The sequence below is a fragment of the Pituophis catenifer genome, unplaced genomic scaffold, assembly GCF_029215685.1.
Source record: "Pituophis catenifer annectens isolate HBS135680 unplaced genomic scaffold, rPitCat1.0.hap2 SCAF_2, whole genome shotgun sequence".
NCBI classification, from domain to species: Eukaryota; Metazoa; Chordata; class Lepidosauria; order Squamata; family Colubridae; genus Pituophis; species Pituophis catenifer.
In genome coordinates, this window is record NW_027256882.1 from 180,181,332 (window position 1) to 180,203,270 (window position 21,939).

At 39.9% G+C, this 21,939-nt stretch overlaps 1 protein-coding gene across 1 annotated transcript in view; it reads right to left on the reverse strand.

Moving 5' to 3' along the window:
* LOC139312977 (ophiophagus venom factor) overlaps positions 1–21,939 on the reverse strand; it is a 117,662-nt gene that overhangs the window by 3,070 nt on the left and 92,653 nt on the right. The window contains exons 31-39 of the mRNA XM_070938223.1: positions 21,583–21,733; positions 19,954–20,008; positions 18,917–19,004; positions 18,373–18,462; positions 13,580–13,685; positions 8,340–8,429; positions 5,307–5,390; positions 2,201–2,284; positions 336–471 (exon numbers count right to left, since the gene is read on the reverse strand). Coding sequence (XP_070794324.1) covers positions 336–471; positions 2,201–2,284; positions 5,307–5,390; positions 8,340–8,429; positions 13,580–13,685; positions 18,373–18,462; positions 18,917–19,004; positions 19,954–20,008; positions 21,583–21,733 — 884 coding nt within the window. The remainder of the gene's footprint in view (positions 1–335; positions 472–2,200; positions 2,285–5,306; positions 5,391–8,339; positions 8,430–13,579; positions 13,686–18,372; positions 18,463–18,916; positions 19,005–19,953; positions 20,009–21,582; positions 21,734–21,939) is intronic.

Below are 21,939 nucleotides of genomic sequence, written 5' to 3' on the forward strand. Positions count from 1 at the left end.
AAAGACCCCTCCTGGCAAGCATTAGATATTCCCAGAGAAATTTAGTTGGGCAGATGGTGCTATCCATACATGAAAGAACCTAAAAATCCTAGTTAAGGTAATTCTACAGTCTTCCCCACAAAGTCACATCTAACCTATAGAACTCTTCTGTGGCATCCAGAGGAAGAATGACTATTTTGATGTTAAAAGATTCAGATTATGGTTGCTTTCAAAGTTGTAACACAACATTCTGTGGTACTGTAGTTATATTGTTAGGGGTTCTATGGATTTGATAGCAGGAAAGCAAGGTCTATAAAATTTTAGGATTTTTTTTAAAAAAATAGTGAAATACGTACTCATCTTTCATGTGCCACAGGTCACTAGTGAGACCCCAGATCAGATAATCATCATTCACTTTCAGATTCAGAGCCTCCTGGCATTTCCTTTGACTTACATAATTGCGGGCCTTTGCTTGTGGATTTCGGTCAGTGCCTGCAGAAATTAGATAGAATCTGAATAAATATTTCATTAGGGATATGGTCTTTCATTGGTTTAATACACATACTATATGTATTACATAGCCAATGGCAAGCAACTGGCAAAGAGGAAGCAGCTGTATTTAGTGGGTGAATTGGTTCTTTCTTCAACTGCTATTGGTCCATATTTATCGCCCTGGGGTAAACAAACCATCTCAGTTCTATCTTTTTCCTTAGAGAAGCCAATTATATGCAACACAGATACTGCAGCACCTGACACTGCAAAACCAGTTCCTTACCTCAGTCCTGGAGCTGTGGATGATTCAGAGAAGATTCTTATGAACAAACCTGAAAGGAGGGACATTTTTGCAGAGGGAAGGGAGGCTATTGGCAACCCTCCTACAACAGATCCTTCCCCCACTTGTTTGGAGGATCTTCTGACTCCCTGGAGCAGATTGATCAGGATACAGAAAATTGGTAGAATGATAAAAATGTCCCCTCCCCTTTCTTCTCATGGTACTTGCCCTAGTTCCTCATTCCCTCAGACAAAATACTGAATATTTATTTAAAACAGAAACATTCTCTTTAGAAAAACTCTATTGTGAGTTTGAATAACACTAATAATAAAGTGGAATAAGGTACTTCCACAGAAAAAAGAGTGAAGAGATCAGTTTAAAGCCGTCCTCTTAAAACCAAAAAAAATAAATAATAATAATAATAATAATTCATTTTTAAAGTTGTATACTATCCCATAATCCTTTTGATAATTCATAATGGTACGAATATGGGAAGTTTAAAGGAATTACTGAAAGACATTTGATAATGATGATGATGAAGGGTTGTAAGTTGAAGACTACCTATATTCAAATGCACTTTTTGAGACAATTTCTATCTGATTGCCTGCAGCAAACACTTCACTCTTTTTTAGAAATTTGAGCTTCTATTTTATTTTTATTTGATTTATATGCCGCCCTTTTCCGGAGACTCAGGGCAGCTTACAATGCATTAAGCAATAGCCTTCATACTTTTGTATATTTATACAAGTCAGCTTATTGCCCCCACAAACTGGGTCCTCATTTAACCTACCTTAGAAAGGATTGAAGGCTGAGTCAACCTTGAGCCTGGTAAGATTCGAACCTGCAGAAATTGCAGGCAGCTGTGTTAATAACAGGGTGCATTAAACCACTGTACTACCAAGGCTCCTATACAAGGCTTCTATACAATAAAATATGTCCTATTAGCACTTGAAACACTAGGTTTTTAATGGCTGTCCTCTTTTTCCCTTTGAGACAACTATGGCACTATTTCTCAAGGAAAGTTCTAGCAAACACTGAAGTTCTGATCATACAGATGAAAATTCAGTTGGTAAGAAAGTTCTCCCTGGTATCTTGGGTGATCCCCACCCTGTTGGAACTGGCTTCAAGACTTTAGGTTAGAGTGACTGGGGTTCCTGTCAGGTACGTTTGGGAGTGTGGATGTTATCAGCTGGATTCAGCCTGTGTTCCTGTTCTTTATTCATTTGTCCTGTTCCATTAATAAGTTCAATATATTGCATTTTCAATTTTGTTTGATTGTATTGTACACTGCCCAGAGTCGCTTTAGATTGGGGGGCAATTAAAATGAATATATTAAATCAAGTTAAATACACTAATGTGAACTTTCAAATGGGGTTCAAATAAACTTTCAGATTTTGTGAAAATGTTTCCTCTATTTAATATGTGATATATTTAAGGGAAAATTCTTACCTCTTTTAATAACTTCTAAAACGTCCATGATATAGATATCATTACCATCTTTTTCTTCTATTCGAAGCACCTTGGTTTTGTAGACTTTTAAGAACAAGACAGAAACAATACTCAATTAGACAGCTGATTATTTTTCACCATGAGCAGCATAATCAGTGAGGCACAGGTGCTGCTAGTTGTCTATGGAGATTCCCAATCATCTAGGTCATGGTTGTCGCAAAGATGCTTTTCCAAAAGGCAACTGGATTTCCTTTCTTACCAAGAAAGTCCAGTTGCCTTTTGGAAAAGTACCATTGGGACAGGTACTGCTAACGTTTCCACCTAGACTATGGGCACTTCCAGGCTGGATCTTTGTGGCAGTCTAGAATCCTCCAAGTGAGGCCACTGAGTACTAGTTCCACTGTGGGGTACATGGAAGCAAATTGTGTATTTTCTCTTGCATGTTGTGGTTCTGTGAGTGTGATAGTATTGTCAGCCTTGAGAGGTAGTCCAGATAGGAAACATGGCCAGACACACTAACATTACTTTTTTGAAGGATTGAGAGTGAAAACAGTGAGAGTGTGGAGTGTGGAAATGTTATCTGAATCCCGGTGTTTTGGCTCCGCTTATTCATTTATCCAGATCTATTTCTAGGAGCCCTTAATTGTTATGCTATCCCAGAGGGTCAATAACACACCAACAAGCGAGTATAAGATATTATAATGGAATGTAATATTTAATGTGTAGTAGGTATGTATATATAATATATTGATTATAAGAATAAGTATGAACCGCCCAGCCGCCCTGTTTAGGGTGACCCGCTCCCTACTTCAGATGGGAGCACGGGATGATCCCTTGCAGGGTAGAGCTGAGGATTTTGTGCAATATCTGCATGATAAAATCGCTCAGATTCGGGACAGCCTGGACTCCGATTGGGTAGCCTCGGATGGGATGATAGGGGCAGATCTTGAGAGTGTTATCTGGGAGGAGTTTGACCCTGTGGCTCCTGAGGACGTGGACAGGATTTTGGGGAGACTCAACGCTACCACATGTTTATTGGACCCGTGTCCCTCCTGGTTGGTGCTGGCCTCCTGGGAGGTTACACGAGGCTGGTTTCAGGGGATTATTAATGCTTCTTTGAGTGAGGGTGTCTTCCCAGCCGCTTTGAAAGAAGCAGTGGTGAGGCCCCTCCTCAAGAAGCCCACTCTGGACCTGGCTATATTAGCTAATTACCGTCTGGTCTCCAACCTCTGCTTTGCGGCGAAGGTTGTTGAGAGTGTGGTGGCGCGACAGCTTCCTCAATACCTGGATGAAGATGTCTATCTAGATCCGTGCAAGTCGGGCTTCAGGATGGGTTACAGCACGGAAACAGCACTGATCGCATTGGTTGCTGATCTCTGGAGGGCTCGGGACAGGGGATGCTCCTCAGTCCTGGTCCTCCTAGATCTCTCAGCGGCTTTTGATACCATCGATCATGGTATCATGCTGCGTTGGTTGGGGGGACTGGGAGTGGGACTGGGAGGCACCGTGTTGTGGTGGCTCTCCTCCTTTCTCTCCGACCATACGCAGTCTGTGTTGACGGGGGGGCAAAGGTCGACCTCGAGTCACCTTACTTGTGGGGTGCCACAAGGGTCAGTCCTCTCGCCCCTCCTGTTCAACATTTATGTGAAGCCGCTGGGTGAGATCATCTGTGGTTTTGGGGTGAAATGTCAACTGTATGCCGACAACACGCAGTTGTACATTTCTACCTCGGACCACCCCAATGATGCCCTTGACATGATGTCCCGATGCCTGGAGGCCATGCGGATCTGGATGGGGAGGAACAGGCTCAGACTCAACCCCTCCAAGACTGAGTGGCTGTGGTTTCCGGTGCCCTGATATAGCCAGCTGGTACCATCGCTGGCTATTGGGGATGAGATCTTACCCCCCTCAGAGAGGGTTCACAACTTGAGCGTCCTCCTGGATACACGGCTGTCTTTAGATGATCATATGATGGCCATGGCCAGGGGGGCTTTTTATCAGGTTCGCCTGATTTCCCAGTTGCGTCCCTTTCTGGATCGGGACGCCTTACACACGGTCACTCATGCCCTTGTCACTTCCCGTCTGGACTACTGTAATGCTCTCTACATGGGGCTCCCCTTGAGGACCACCCGGAGGCTCCAACTGGTCCAGAACGCGGCCACACAACTGGTTATGGGGGGCGACCTGTCGCTCCCATGTAACACCTCTCTTGCGCGAGCTGCACTGGCTCCCAGTGGTCTTCCGGGTGCGTTTCAAGGTGCTAGTCACCATCTTCAAAGTGCTCCATGGCTTAGGACCGGGATACTTACAGGACCGCCTTCTGACACTGCATGCCTCCCACCGCTGATACGCTCCCACAGAGACGCCCTCCTCAGGGTGCCGTCAGCCAAACAATGTCGGCTGGTGACCCCCCGGGGGAGAGCCTTCTCTGTGGGGGCTCCTGCCCTATGGAATGAGCTGCCCCCAGACATAAGGAAGATTCCCGACCTCCGCATCTTCTGTCGTGCGCTGAAGACTTTATTGTTTCAGCAAGCCTGACCGAATGAATTAACTTAAGTGGGTTTTAATGGTTTTAAAGGGGTTTTAGCTAGGGGTTTTAAATACGGCCAATGCTTTAAATTATTTTAAATTGTTTTTAATTTTTGTGTTGGTATTATTTTATCATGGCTGTACACTGCCCTGAATCTTTCGGGAGAAGGGCGGTATAGAAATATAATAAATAAATAAATAAATAAATAAATAAAATGTAACAAACAAAATGTGTATGTATATAGTTGGCTGAAAGATAAAATGGATATTACTAAAGATGCCGTTATTGGAAAGCTGCAAAAGTTTAACTAAGATTTTAAAGATGTAAATGTTGAATAAAAATATTTTTTTAAAAAAAACCACACCAACAAACAGCACCATGTTAACTAGAAAAATATCACTGCAGGATGAAGATGTATAGCAGCAGCTAAGCATTCGGAGGATAAAAAAAATCCATGAATATTATGAATAAATTCAAAATGGTTGCTTCAAATCATGACTTCATGATAGTTAGAAGTATACTGTTAACAATGAAAGACACCACTACCTTTTTAATAAGATTCTACAATATAAATACCATAATCCACATTTGGTTCGCAGGCTTCTTTAATTCGTAACGGAAGATCAATCTTTTCCTGCTGGCTGAGCAAGGAACAGGTTTCTTCAAGGGGAGAAAAGAGAAGACAGAATGTTGGATTGATTGTTGAGGATACATGTTCTGATTTAAAAGACATGGCTAGGGCCAGCACAGAGCAGCTAACATCTCATTTGTAGAAGACATCTGTGTTTGATAATTAGAAACAAGTAACACTAATTTAAATGTGGCACCGTATATCTAGGGCTAATCTACAAACATAGTTATTTGATAATTCAAATAATGTGATATTTCAAATAACAGAATAACAGACAGGGTTGTAAGGAACCTTAGAGATCTAGTCTAACCCCCTGCTCAGGCAGGAAATTCTGTACCATTTCAGACAAATGAGCCACGGCGGTGCAGTGGTTAGAGTGCAGTATTGCAGGCTACTTCTGCTGCCTGCCGGCTGCCTGCAATTTGGCAATTCAAATCTCACCAGGCTCAAGACTGACTCAGCCTTCCATCCTTCCGAGGTGGGTAAAATGAGAACCCAAATCGTTGGGGGCAATATGCTGACTCTATAAACCACTTAGAGAGGGTTGTAAACCACTGTAAAGTGGTATATAAGTCTAAGTGCTATTGCTATTGCTAAATGGTTATCCAATCTCTTCTTAAAAACTTCCATTGTTGGAGCACCCACAACTTCTCAAGGGAAGTTGTTCCACTGGTTAATTGTTTTCCTTAGAGAAAATTTTTCATTAATTCTAGGTTGCTTATCTGCTTAGTTAGTTTCCATCCATTGATTCTTGTCCTATCTTCAGGTGCTTTGGAGAATAGGTTGACCCCCTCTTCTTTGTGTCTGTCCCTTAGATATTGGACCACTGCTATTATGTCACTCCTAGTCCCCCTTTTCATTAAACTAGACATACCCAATTCCGGCAACTGTTCTTTATATGTTTTAGCTTCCAGTCCCCTAATCACCTTTGTTACTTTTCTCTGGACTCTTTCTACATCTCAACATCTTTTTTACATCGTAAACAGGATGCAGTATTCCAAGTGTGGTCTTACCAAGGCATTTTAAAGAGATATTAATACTTTACGTGATCTTGATTCTATCCCTCTGTTAATGCAGCCTAGGTCTGTGTTGGCTTTTTTGGCAGCTGCAGCACACTGCTAGCTTATATTTACATGATTGTCCACTAGGACAAGAGGAAATAAAGCTACTACTATTCATGTAGATATCACCTATGCTATACATGTGAATTTTGTTTTTCTTGCCTAAATGTAGAACCTTACTTTTTTCACCATTGAATTTCATTTTGTTAAATAGCACCCAATGTTCAAATCTGTCAAGATCCTTCTGTATCTTCAGCCTCTCTTCTGGAGTGTTGGCTATTCCTGCCAGCTATTCCTGCCAGCTTGTTGGCTATTCCTCAGCCTTCCATCCTTCCGAGGTAGGTAAAATGAGAACCCAAATCATTGGGGGCAATATGCTGACTCTGTAAACTACTTAGAGAGGGTTGTAAAGCACTGTAAAGTGGTATATACGTAAGTCTAAGTGCTATTGCTATCTTTTCTTTAAAACTTCCATTGTTGGAGCACCCACAACAATGGAACAATAGTTCCACATCTATCCCCTCATCTAAATAATTGATGAAGCTATAGAAGTATACTGGGCCTAAGACAGAACCTTGGGGTACCCACTCCATACTCCCCTACATGTAGATGCAGTTCCATTAAGGACTATACACTGAGTGTGGTTTGTCAGCCAGTTACAAATCCATCTGATGGTGATGCTGTCTAACTCACCTTTTTCTATCTTATCAAATAGTAGGTTGTGGTCTACTTTATCAAATGCACTTTCTTATTTTCTCTGAAGAGAAAATCAGATAAGAATTGTGCTGTATTTAAGGAGCAAAGGAAACACTGGGTCTTTCAAAAGCAAATCTGGCAGCTCTGACATAAGGTTTATTATGCTCTGAAATAAAAATTCAGTAATTGTGATGAACTCCGAACTAGCAATCTTTGGTATCTCCTGTTTCAAGTATGAATAAATCATTGATGGGATATCATGTAAATTGCATTTCGAGAAGAAGTCTATAAATAAATTATCTGGAAGTTATCATCATTCATATGGGGACTTATTAACGGCTTTACCATTTATTGATGATTGGTTGCAGATTAGTTTCAGATTGCAAATTCTTTTACTCTATATAATATCAAGTCATATCCCCCCTTTCTATATTATTTTCATGACAATGATACATGAAGTAGTCTGAAATCAATAGATTTGTAGATAAGTAGGACTTAAACCTGGATCTACACACAATGTTCTGACAACCTGCTACTTCACCCAGATTGTCTAATCTTCATTTTTGTCACCTATGTCACACAGTGGTACGTAGCAGAGAAACTAAGCTTGTCTGCCCGTTTCTAATCTGTTTTTCTCTCCATCTTCTCCTGTGTGTTAGAGAGAGGGACAGATCAACTGGGAAGCAGGAAGCCAAAAGACACATGCTCTCAGTTGATGAAGAGAAAGATGTACCAACTTCTGATCTTCTGCAGTTGCTTGTCCAACTGGAAGGAATGGAAGGAAATTGACCATGGTCATCAGAGAGGGGCATGTCCCACAGGAGAATGGCATTTGTTAAATATTCATATTGTATGGATACATTTTTGTTTAACTTTATTTCCTTGGTATTAACTGCTTTGATCATACATTAGATTTAAAAGGGGGGGGGCAGCTCATAAGTAAACATAGAAATGTGTGGAAACAATGAATCTTCAATCACATGTAAACTCCTTAGTAATCGTTTTATGAAGTATTGCAACTACTAAGATCCAGCAACTCTCTCCTCATATTATTTTATAGAGTCCAAAGTTTCCAAACAGATTCAGATTGATTGATTAAAATTTTATCATTGATTAAATTTGAATTAAATTTATATTTGTCATAGATTCCAAACTAACTCTTCCCCAACTCTTCCATTTTGGTGCTCAGAGACAACATTTACCTTATTTCTCCCAACTTACCTTCTGCACATCGGCAAATGTTACCATGACATATCTTATTGAGAAGGCCTGTTCTTTTATCTGGATGGTAGAACTTGGTACATTTTTCATCTAAAGGAAGAGTTAAAAGTTATGTCCATACTTCACATCAAGAAAACTATGGTGATTATAGATTTAATTACAGTTAGTCCTCAATTTACAATCATTCGTTTAGTGACTGTTCAAAGTTGTAACAGCACTGAAAAAGTGACTTATGACCATTTTTCACACTTATGACCAGTGGTAAAATCCCTCCAGTTCTATCCAGTTCGCAGAGGCTCCACCCACCTGCCAGGACATCATTACATCCCCTTTTTTAACCAACTGCATGTATAGGCGTGCAGAAGAGGCGCGCATGCAGGGGAGAGCGTGCACGCTCCCATTCCCAAACTGGTAGCAAAGGTAAGTGGATTTCACCGCTGCTTATAACCATTGCAAAATCCCCATGGTTGTGTGATTTACATTCAGATGCTTGACAACTAGTTCATATTTATGACGGTTGCAGTATCCTTGAGTCATGTGATCATCTTTTGAGACCTTTTCACAAGCAAAATCAAAGCGGAAGCCAGATTCGCTTAAAAACTGTGTTACTAACTTAACAACTGCAGTGATTCACTTAACAATTGTGGCAAAAAAGATTGTCAAATGGGGCAAAGCTCACTTAACAAATGTCTCACTTAGCAACATAAATTTTGGGTTCAATTGTGTTCATAAGTCAAGGAGTACCTGTATTTAGAAAAAGAGTAATCCATTATTCTCAGGGAGATTTCAAATTTGGGGCATGTCTAACCTGACAGTGCAATGGAAACTTATCAAGAGTGATGATTGGCTAAATGAGTTTTGTTAAGCATTTACCCGAGAAGCAGAGGGTGCTACAATGCATCAAGAAATGTAAGAGAGGATATTCCCATTATCTAATGGAGTTAGGAAGTTGAAATATGGATACCTGCAGGCAGGGCCAGATTTAGATGAAAAGAGGCCCTAGGCTATTCCACTTATGAGGCCCTTTCACCTATAGTGAAAGTGTAATTTTAATTTTGCTAACAATTTGAATGTAGGGAATGTAGGCCCCTCTTGATCTTGAGGCCCTAGGCTGAAGCCTAGTTAGCCTATAGGAAAATCCGGCCCTGCCTGCAGGATTCTGCTCCTTTTGTCAAAAAAGATGAAAATTGCAATGTGTTGCATGTTTTGGGCATGCATGTGATGCCCCAGTTAACATAAGGAAGGGATTGTGGTGTGACAGCACAATGCTTACTTTTGTCATTCTAACTCTTCTTGACGCCTCCTGTAGATGCCACTTTTTGATACTATAAAATAGACTACAAATAGTTCTTGGTTTATGACTAGAATTAAGACCTGAATGTTGATCGTAAATTGTTCCTTTCATGTTGAGTCTTCATATGACTGGACTCCATTGTATAACCATTTTTATATTGCTTGTTAAGTCAATTACTATAGTTAAGTGAATCACATGGTCTTTAAGTAAGTCATGTGGTTGTAAGTTTGAATCCAGCTATTTATATGGTAGATTTTTGCCTTTTTTTTTTTTTTTGCTGAAGAACCTACACTCATGATTCTTATGGTTTTCTATAAAAACCAATGCCTTATAGTATTAAAGGCTTTAATTTTACGGAGCGTCTGTGCAATATTAAATATAATGTCTGTGCAACATTAAATATAATACCCTGGCTCTGGTATTAGCAATACTAATGCCAATATGGAGTATTATTAAGGTAGTCCTCACTTAGTGACCACAACTAGGACTGGCAACTTGATTGCTAAGCAGAAAATCCTGTGACTGCAACTGGACTTATGACCTTTCTTCCCTTGGTCGTTAAGCAAAGAGATGCAGTCACAGAGTGAAAAATAACATGATTGCAACTTACAATTTTACTCCCACTTTCCAAACTGTACCATATCAATCCTACATGTATGCTGGTTGTGAAATATGCAAATGGCAATCAAATCACTGAGGGCAATAGTTGTAATTTGAAGGATTAGTCATGAAATTATTTTTAGCACTGTTGTAACTTTGAAAGGTTGCAGCATCCCATGTATGTTGGTAAGCAAAGACTACCAGTGCCTTATAAGTGAGACTATAGGCCAATAATCTCATATTTTCACTGCAGTTAACAAGACCTAGTGAGAGTGAGATCAAAATGGGGACAAATTGACTTTCCAGGCAAGTTAGGTAGCCTGCCCGAGCCCTTTGACACAGCAAGCGAACTTAGGGTTGCGTCTATATGTAAAATCAGTGCAAATGTTTTGCGCAGCAGAATGTCTTGGATGGACACATCCTCTCCTGAAATTAAAGCTCAATCCATTGATCTGTGCTGCCAACAAAAGAGAATTAGAACTGGTCATGGGTGTCTGTCGGTTCGGGTTTCTCATCATTTCCATCTTGGCAAATATGTCAGGTCTGATTAGTTGGACTGGAGATTTTTTAAAACAATTATTTTCTATTCTTTTAACATTTCAGAAATGTGTATGCATTTGAGGGTATGTTTTCAATTTTGCAATTTTGCCTACTAGATACAGGTTTTACAGGTAATTTTCTCTGAAGTATTTTCATGATTTTGCACATTTCATGGTTAACACACTTGTAAGTGGATCATAAGCTTCCTAACAAACAAGAAGCAGCAGGTGAAGCTAAGCAGAATCACATCAGATACCTGTACAATTAGCACAGCCCCCCCCCCCCAAGGCTGTGTGCTCTCCCCACTTCTCTTCTCTGTATACCAATGACTGCATCTCTAATGATCCATCTGTTAAACTACTGAAGTTCGCAGATGACACAACAGTGATTGGTCTCATTTGAGACAATTATGAATCCGCATACAGACGGGAGGTTGAACAACTAGCCTCGTGGTGTGACTGGAACAATCTGGAACTGAACGCACTCAAAACCATAGAAATGGTGGTAGACTTTAGGAGAAACCCTTCCATACTTCCACCTCTCACAATACTAGACAACACAGTATTAACAGTAGAGACCTTCAAATTTCTAGATTCTATCATATCACAAGATATAAAATGGACAGCTAACATCAAAAAGTCATCAAAAAAGCACAACAAAGAATGTTCTTTCTGTGCCAATTCAGAAAGCTCAAACTGCCCAAAGAGCTGCTGATACAATTCTACAGAGGTATTATTGAGTCTGACATCTGCACCTCTATAACTCTCTGGTTTGGTTCTGCAACCCAACAAGACAGACACAGACTTCAGAGGATAATTAGAACTGCAGAAAAAATAATTGCTACCAACCTGCCTTCCATTGAGGACCTGTATATTTCATGAGTCAAAAAGAGGGCTGTAAAAATATTTACAGACCCCTCGTATCCTGGATATAAACTGTTTCAACTCCTACCCTCAAAATGAACACTGCACACCAGAACAACTAGACACAAGAACAGTTTTTTCCTGAACACCATCACTCTACTCAACAAATAATTCCCTCAACACTGTCAAACTACTTACTAAGTCTGCACTACTATTAATCTTCTCATCGTTCCCATCACCCATCTCCTTCCACTTATGACTGTTGCTTTTAACTTTATGATTTATATTGATATTGTTTCCTGATTGCTTATTTGTACCCTATGACTATCATTAAGTGTTATACCTTATGATTCTTGATGAACGTATATTTTCTTTTGTGTACATCGAGAGCATATGCACCAAGACAAATTCCTTGTTTGTCCAATCACACTTGGCCAATAAAAAAATTCTATTCTATTCTATTCTATTCTATTCTATTCTATTCTATTCTATTCTATTCTATTCTATTCTATTCTATTCTATTCTATTCTATTCTAGGTGAGATCATTTGTGGTTTTGGGGTGAAGTACCATCAATATGCTGATAATACTCAGCTTTATATCTCCACCCCGGACCACCCTGGGGATGCCCTTTCCGTGATGTCCCGCTGCCTGGAAGCGGTGCGGGCCTGGATGGGAAGAAACAGACTCAGACTCAACCCATCCAAGACTGAGTGGCTGTGGATGCCGGCATCCCGTGATCTAGTGCTCCTGTCACTTGTGATAGAGGGAAGGTACTCACTCCCTCAGAAAGGGTTCACAATCTGGGTGTTCTCCTGGATTCACAGCTATCTTTAGAAGATCATCTGACGGCCGTGACCAGGGGGGCCTTTGCACAAGTACACCTGGTGCGCCAGTTGCACCCTTTCCTAGACCGGGATGCCCTTGCCACGGTCACTCATGCCCTTGTTACTTCTCAGTTGGACTACTGTAACACCCTCTACATGGGGCTGCCCTTGGGATGCACCTGGAGGCTACAGCTAGTCCAGAATGTGGCCGTGCGGGTTGTTACAGGGGCTTCTCATTACTCCCGTGTGACACCTCTCCTGCATGAGCTGCACTGGCTGCCGGTGGTCCGTCGGGTCCGTTTCAAGCTGCTGGTGCTCACCTATAAAGCCCTACATGGCTTAGGCCCAGGGTACTTGCAGTATCATCTCCCGCCATCCTCCCATCGTCCCGTGCGCTCCCACAGAGTGGGCCTCCTCAGGGTGCCGTCAGCCAGACAATGTCGGCTGGCGACCCCCAGGGGGAGAGCGTTCTCTGTGGGAGCGCCGATCCTCTGAAACGGTTTGCCCACCAGGCTTAGGACAGCCCCTGACCTCCTCTCCTTCCGCCGTGAACTGAAGACGTGGCTCTTTTATCAAATGGGCTGATCCGTTGGGGGATTTTTACATTGAAATAATTTTAATAAATTTTAATTGGATTTTAATTTTTATGTAATTTTCGAATTGTTGAATGTTTTCTTTGTAAGCCGCCCTGAGTCCTTCAGGAGAAGGGCGGCATATAAATTACATAAATAAATAAAATTCTATTCTATTCTATTCTATTCTATTCTATTCTATTCTATTCTATTCTATTCTATTCTATTCTATTCTATTCTATTCTATTCTATTCTATTCTTTCTATTTCTATTTCTATTTCTATTTCTATTTCTATTTCTATTTCTATTTCTATTTCTATTTCTATTTCTATTTCTATTCTATTCTACTCTAAAGAGCTGCACTGAAAATACTATTCAGACATAAAAATGATAATGAACTTTCAAAATACTAATTAGAATGCAAAACTCTTCCTCAGCCAGGATAAGCTCAGTACCACATTTTCCCCCTAAAGATGAGCATCACGTTGCCCACCAATGTGGGGAAATTAGGAAGAGGGAAGTGTATTCAATACATTTGACTTTACCTAGATTGTAGTAGCTGTACACCTTGACTGATCCTGGCTGAATGAAACCAACTTCAAAATGCTTGAGAATCTTAAATTGCAGGCATTCATTCTCAGAGTGGGAGACCTGGGATGGAGAGAAAAGATAATTGGTGGGTGCCAGTTTATCCATGGAGATAGTTCCCCTCCCCCGAAACTCCATCCAAATAACCTCAAGGAAACTGCTTATTCCACAGTCCTTAGGTTTGACCCAGTGATTGAAGGACTAAATTCTGCAAATCTGTCCAGGTTTCCCAGAATAAGGGGTATACAATGGAAAATGTAAGAGGAATAGCCGGTTGAAACTCTGTCTCAGAAAATACTGGTCAAAAATTAGAATATGAATACACTATTCTGTCATGTCTCCAAAGAACATTAGGTGACCTAGGCTGTTTCCCCAGTGCCCTGTATAAGAGGGTGAGAGACAGGTACTTTGGTCATATACCAAACGAATGAGCCATTGGGAGCCCCATATTAAAACAACTCACCTTATGTGTGGCCAGAATCTGAAAATAATATTTAACACAGCACAGTACTTAAGCAAAATGGTTCAGTTGAGATTGGCATATGTGGGACTGATTGGGGTAGATTGTAGGGGTGACACTGAAATATAATTTTATCATATTTTATTTATCTATATATTAAATTATTGTATTTTATTCCAATTTCATTTTAAATTGTTTTTATCAGATTTTAATAATAATTTGTGTCTGGAACTCTGCTCTTTGATATGGCCCAAGGGCAATTCAATAAAGTAAACTCAAACCCCAGTGTCCAGATACAGTGCTGCTTCCCCGTTTTGAGTCAGCAGGAAACTTACACTGGCACAAAATTGGCTAAGCTCATTGCCAATTCCCAGCCTGCCCCTGTTGCTCCTCTATTAAATCACTACAGTCATTGGACCCCACTCCAAAGGAATAGATGCTGAAGGCTAATTTCACATGAGTTGAAGATCCCCTTGAGCAGTGATTGCATGAAGGGGAAAATATTGTTTTGGCATGGGTTCAAGGAAAAATCCCTTCAGTCTGTCTTAACCAGAAACGGTGAGCCACATGCAGGAACAATTTACAGGTATATCAGAAAATAAGTCCTGGCCATGGTGTGCTTATACTGAGGTTAAATGCAAGTGGAGAAAATATCTGATTATCAATGCAAGATATTTCCATTGGAATGATTGCTAGAATTACATAGAGATCACAATAATCGTAATATTAATATTACAATTATTGTGATGTCTATGTAATTCTAGCAATCATAATATATCCAAGATGGCAGCAGCAAAGAAAACAGCATCCGATTGGGGGGAAGAAAAGTTATTAAATTAAGCAGGAAAGGAGAAGAGGAGAGGGGAAAGGGGAGGGGAGGAAAAAGGAGCAGAAAGATAGATAAGGAAGGTATATAGGAAAAGGGAAAACAAGAAGTTGGGGTGGGGGAGGAGGAAAACACCCGATTGGCGCAGTTAAGGAATGGCTGCACACTGAAAATCGGAGACAGCCAGTGACAGAACAATAGATCCCTCTCAGGAGCCCAACTAAGCTGCCCAAGTTGGAAAAAGAGGCAGCTGAGATCAGCGAACTGCCAGCTGCAAGGCGGACAAGAAAAGAAGCTGCTAGAGGCAGCGAACGGGTGGGTCACAGTATATTTACTAAATACCTAGGCCCAGATTCCAACCTAGGCAGCCCCACTCAAAGAGGCAGCTCGACCCAGAGCCCAGCAACCTAGAGACAGCCCGATTACTGCAGGGCCCCCCGCAAGCATCCTTCCATCCTGGCACCCCTCCTCAGCGACCTGCCCCAGGTGGAGGAGTCGTGGAGGACTGGATCAGCCTCCCTCCCCAATGAGATCAGCAGCCCCCCTGCCTCCTGCTAGCCCGGCAGCCCGGCAGCCCTTCCCAGGGATCTGCCTGAGGTGAAGCAGCAGAGGCGCACTGAGTTAGAGAGCTTTGTTCTCTAAACTGAGTGGCAGGCTGAGCCACTCAGCAATGGAGTCGACCGACCAGAAAACGGAGCCGACCGAAGAATTGAACGGCTGGCCAAGTGGAATTGACCAGAGCAGAAACGAGACCAAAAAGTCCCGACCACCCAAGGAGCGACAGGAGCTGGCAGAGAAAGCGGCCGGAGCAGCAAATGACGGGAGTTAAGACAATAAATTAAAGCTGAAGACTCCAATAGAGAATACAGGACTCAAAACAAAAAATTAAAGATATATAAATAGGCAAATAATAATGTATACTGAGAAAAAATCTCCTACTTTTACATATTTTTTTAATTCTTAAAAGAACCAAACAGGGTGAACTAGAAGCAATAGTACACGAGGGTAGGTATGATATAGTTGCAATTACAAAAATTTGGTGGGATGAAACTCATGACTCAAATGCATTGATGGATGGAAACAAATTGTTCAAAAGAAACAGATCTACAAAAAGAGGAGGTGGAGTTGCACTACATGTATGGGTCAATATAAAAGGAAAAAAGAGTGACATTGCCATAGGTGTATACTACAGACCACCCAACCAATCAGAACTAGATGAACTTTTTGCCAACCAGTTTACAAATATATGTAGGAAGCATCCCACGGTAGTACTAGGAGACTTTAACTACCCTAATATCATCTGGGAGATAAACTCTGCAACAAGTGGAAGATCAAACATTTCTAAGCAACCTAGATGACAACTTTGTCATCCAAAAGGTAGAGGAGGGAACTAGAGGAAAAGCTATACTGGACCTAATTCTTACTAATAGAGAAAAAGCGATAGAGGGAGTTGAAGTTGTCAGAACTTTGGGTGTGAGTGACCATGTCATACTGGAATTCAATATAATGCAAACACAAGCATTAGGACATAATCCAACCAAAGTTTAAAATCTTAAACTTTAAAGAGCTGATTTTAACAAACTCAGAGAGATCCTAGGAAAGATTCCATGGATGAAGATCCTAAAGGGGAAAACAACTCAAGAAGTGTGGGAAACTGAAAAATATGATCATAAAAGCCCAGTCCAACACAATACCACTGAAAAAGAAAAACAAGAAATCCAAGAAGAAACCAGCATGGTTGCACAAAGATCTCTCTGATAAACTGAAAGATGAAAAGGACAAGTACAAAAAATAGAAAGAGGAACACATAACTAAGGCAGAATATCAGCAGATAGCCCAAATCTGCAAAGATGCAGTCAAGAAAGCAGAGGCTCAGAATGAACAAAGACTTGCAACAAGGGCCTGGTGGCTCAGCAGACTGATAGCATTGTGATTAACACCAGCTGTCTGCAATTACTGTAAGTTCGAATCTCACCAGGCTCAAGGTTGACTCAGCCTTCCATCCTTTCTAAGGTAGGTAAATTGAGGACCCAGTTTGTGGGGGCAATAAACTGACTTTGTATAAATATACAAAAGTATGAAGGCTATTGCTTAACGCATTGTAAGCCACCTTGAGTCTCCGGAGAAGGGCGGCATATAAATCAAATTAAAAAAAAAAGTCAAAGATAATAAAAAAAAGTTCCAACATATAAATAACAAGAAAGAAAATCAAGGAAACAGTTGGTCCACTAAAGAGAGAAGATGGCAAGGAAATAACAGGCAGCAGAGAGAAAGCAGAGCTGCTTAACTTATTCTTTGCATCAGTCTTCACGCAAAAAGAAACTATAGCCCAACCTACTGAAAACATAACTTAACACACTGACTAGAAATAAAAATTAAAATAAGCAAGAAAATGGTAAGAGAACACCTGTCTGATCTTGATGAATATAAATCACTGGGACCTAACAGATTATGCTAAGCCAATCTTATTTCATTCTTTGACAAAGTGAGTAAATTAGTAGACCAACAAAATGCTATGGAGATACTATACTTAGATTACAGTAAGGCATTCAACAAAGTAGACCACAACCTACTTCTTGTTAGTAACTACTCGTTGACCCCGGTTTGTAACTGGCTGACAAACTATACTCAATGAGTAGTCCTTAATGGTACTACATCTACATGAAGGTAGGTAAGCAGTGGGGTACCACAAGGTTCCATCTTAGGCCCAGTATTCTTCAATATCTTCATAAATGATTTAGATGAGGGAATAGAAGGGGAACTCATCAAATTTGCAGATGACACTAAGCTAGCAGGAATAGCCAACATCCCAGAAGACAAGTTCAGGATCCAAAAAGATCTTGATGGACTTGAATAATGGGCCTGATCCAACAAAATGAATTTTAATGTGGAGAAGAACATAGTTTTACATTTAGGCAGGAAAAACTAAAGGTATAAATATACAGTAGATGAAACCTGACTCAAAAACAGTAACTGTGAGAGGGACCTTGGAGTCCCAGTGGATGACCGCTTAAATATGAGTCAGTAGTTTGAGGCAACTAATGATGCCTAGCGGAAGGGAAGCAATTTACCGAGGACAATGCTATTCACCATCCTTATTATTGTGGCAGAATATGAACTGGTAGAATAATTTAGGCTAGTATATGTTTACTAGCTCAAGGGCTGGTGGCTTGTACTTTATTACAATCATGGCAAACAGACAGGAGACAGTATTATATTTATCCAATTATTCTTAAATATAGCAGAAATGCAGTTTTTAAATGTACCATGCCCCATATTACAAAATATGATTATATCTCTTTCTTACTAGATATATGATCCGTTGTAGTTAATGATGGATTATGTAGGTTTATTTTGTTGAATATACTATCTATCTTTTTCAGTATAACACTCCAGAGTTTGCCTAGCAAACCAAATAACCAACCAAGCAACTACTCAAAGAAATTGATTCCATAAATATTTACCTTGTCTAAGTAAATGATAACAGCTCCTTTCTGAGCCATATTATTGTCAACTTCATACTTGGAGATGTATCTGTCCACTCCTTTAGAAAGCTAAATAATGAAAGGAAAGGAAAGAGAAGATGATATTGATTTCAGGAGTTGCAGATGATTCAAGTATGTGGAATTGCAGATGACTGAAGCCATTTATACTGGCACTGTGTTAATTTATAGCAAAATTTGAAAGTATTTTCAAGGTTCCCAGGATGTACACCTGAGAGACTTGGAAACAATCAAAAAGAGTTTTAATATTATTAATTTGTCAGAGAAATTCCAGAATCACTAGAAGAGTTGCACTTTTCTGATTTTATTAAAATATTATGCCTTTTATGCGTCATAGAAATAAAATTCAACATCTTATTGTTTCATTTACTGGTAGTGAAGTTTCATTCATTCTCTGCAGTTTTAATTATATAGGGAAATGATTAATTATAATACATTCTCTAATTCAGCATCTTCAGTGAACTATAGAAACAGCCATTTCAAGCCCCATGCAAAGCTTGCCTACCCTTTTAAGGTCTTCAGCATCAGGGAGAAAACCAGTCAGCATAGAAACATCAATTATTGTCATTGTAGAATCAACTTCTCCCAAATACCTAAAATCAAGAATGGAGAAAAAATGACCAAAAATGGATTTCCTAGTTCAGAAACTATTTCCTCTTCATTACTATGAATGCAGTGCTGTGTTTTTTTAAAATGATTCATCTTGAAGGGGAGAAATCCAGCTATTGTCATATCTTATAGGCTGGCACTTGAGCCACCGCAATGTATCTGCTCCAGTGGTGGGTTGCTACCGGTTCGGCCGGATTGGGTGAACCGGTAGCGGCAGGAGGCTCCGCCCACTTGCCCAGACGCTTCTGCTTATGCGCAGAGGTGTCACACGAGTGTGCGCCCACGAATGAACCGGTAGTGACAGGTTTTAAAACCCGCCCCGATCTGCTCCTAACTCCCATAAAACATTTCTTTTTTTTTTCATAGAAGTTTTTGCAAGGTTTATGAATTTGGGTGAAAACTGAGTAAGAATCATTAAGGCATAAAATGGAATGTATTTTTGTTCTTTAAATGACAAAACCAAACTGAAGACCTATCATTAGTCTCACTCTATAGTTCTCTTGAGTCCAGCTCAACATCTGATGGATTCATGAACAAGTTTGTGGAATTTTCTCATCAACATGGAATATATTTACCTTCTCCTGGGTTATTTTTCTCAATTTCTGAGTCTAGCCTATAGTTCTAGAGTCCCCTGGAGGTTTCCCATTCATGTACTTGCCATCTTGCTGTAGTATATTGCAATTTCTGCATCCCTAAATCAATCTGAAGGACCTGCAGTGACTTAAATCCTGCTCTTTGTTTCATCCACCAACCACAAAATGTTACAAATTAAGATGGTGCACAGAAAATAGATCAATATACAAGCAAAGATAAAGTGTAAAGTTGGAAAACGTTCAACTATTTTCTTGAAAAGTAACATAATTGCTTCTCAAAGTTATTATTCTAAATATCCTGTTACAATCCAAAGTTTTCTTTAACATTCAGCATTCTTACCTAGTGCAGATTTTGAGCTTGAGGGCTCCCTTGGCTCCCTTTGCCTGTTTGAAATCTAAAAATTACAAAAGAAAGGGGAAAAATCAGACTCTGCACAATTTTTAGCAGTTTTTTAAAGCTGAAAAGTTTGATTTTCTGGCAGTAACATCTCCTTGGAAATCGATTAATCTAATCATTTTTACCCTCTATATTTATTATTGGTTCCTTCTTGAAAGAAATATTGTGAATAAGGAATGTTTAAATGAAGAATAACAAACCCAGTTTTCAATAACTGAAGAATTGGTTGTATTGATTCTAAAGTGTATTAGCTAGAAATCTTCCAGCTAAGTGTAAAATACAACTTATTCTTCATTTTGCAAGAACTAAATTTAGTTGTTTTTTTTACACAATCTGCTGTTACATGTTTTTTGTGTGTATTTCTCTCTGTGCATGTATGTATGCATCACTGTTTTTCCTAACCTATTGTATTGAAGTATTGCAAGAATACCACAACAGGTAGTAAAAGCATTAAGCCGCTGAGAGTTGCCTCAAACTGCAAGATTAGCGGCATATAAATTGGACAAATAAATTGGGGTTCTACAAAGGAAATATGGGATAAACATATAATAAACAATATCATGAATTATATCTTGCAGAGTGCCTCAATATGGTGGACAGATATAAAACCAGTAAAAATTTGGATCCTGTTTCAAACCAATCAACATGAATTAAGAGCACCTAAAAATCATTCTTCATTTAATCTCGTTCTGGAGTTTCTAAAATTAAGAATGGCATTAAATCATTTTCTCTTTGGCACCTTTCATCCCAACATGGCTCTTAGACAAGTAGTTAATGATAGAAGAACAGTGGAGACTTAGTGGACAACAAGAGGCCTTCTGGCCTATGGCTATATCTGTCCAAATCCTAACTAGTTTTGCAAGCCTCTCATGGACTGCAGTTGCTGTTAGTTTGGGGTTAGTTAGGAATTATATTGGCAATAAGGATCTAATATCCTCTTCTTTGCTAGACATGAGCTAATAGGATTTTTCTCTGTGCCTCCGAAGAAATATAAATGATGGTAGCATGTGTGTTGCCTACAACTTCAGTTCCTCTCCGATCTACATATTTCAACACCAAAACCTGTCCTTCAGTGCTCTCAATGCCTGCTTGTTCAGGGCAAAAGGAAATAAATTATTTTGTTGACTTCAAGTGTTGTGTTCGGCACATTGCCTAACAACAGGGGCGCCATTCCCTGATTGGCTGATGCAGAGAGCAGCCACAAGGGCGGGAGAAAAGGCGCTAGTTGATTGGTGGTTGAGTTTGACAGCCGGGCATATATAAACACTGTCGGGTTTTGTTGCTGTTCGTTCAGTTCTGCCGTTTGTTAATAAAATAGTGTTGTACCGATTGTCTCGCCTCAGCCCATATTTAAACTGGGAATTTAGCATCAAGAACTAGAGTTCAACTAAGTATGAAATTGATAATGTTATTTTCTATCAAATGAGAGACTTTTTATGAATAAATAGTAGAGTAAGCTTGTTCCATATTGGAATCCTGACATGATGAATAGAAACACTTTAATCTCCCCTCCCCCCATACATTTCATTAGAATCTATTTTTAGCAAGCCAAAGGCCACCAGTCAAACTTACTCAAGTGGACGTTTTCAACAGAAACATCAAGAAAGAATTTGTTGCAAACATTTGCATCCTCCCGCAATTGTGCGTTATAGATTGTCAAAATTGTCATTGTTGCTTTTCCATCACCTGATGCTGACACAGTGAAGTCTTCATTGAGTTTGGTCTGAAAAGCAACCAGGGTTAACATGACCTTCAATTGCAGTTCCTTGGCTATTTTGATTTTACTTGTTAATAGTGCTAGTATTTTATTGACTTCGTTGTAACCTGATACAGTAAGAGCTAGAGGTGGAATAGATTTCAAAATATAAAAAGACCCAATCAAATATTTAGATGAATAAACAACAGTATATTAGCAAGGTATCAACAAAA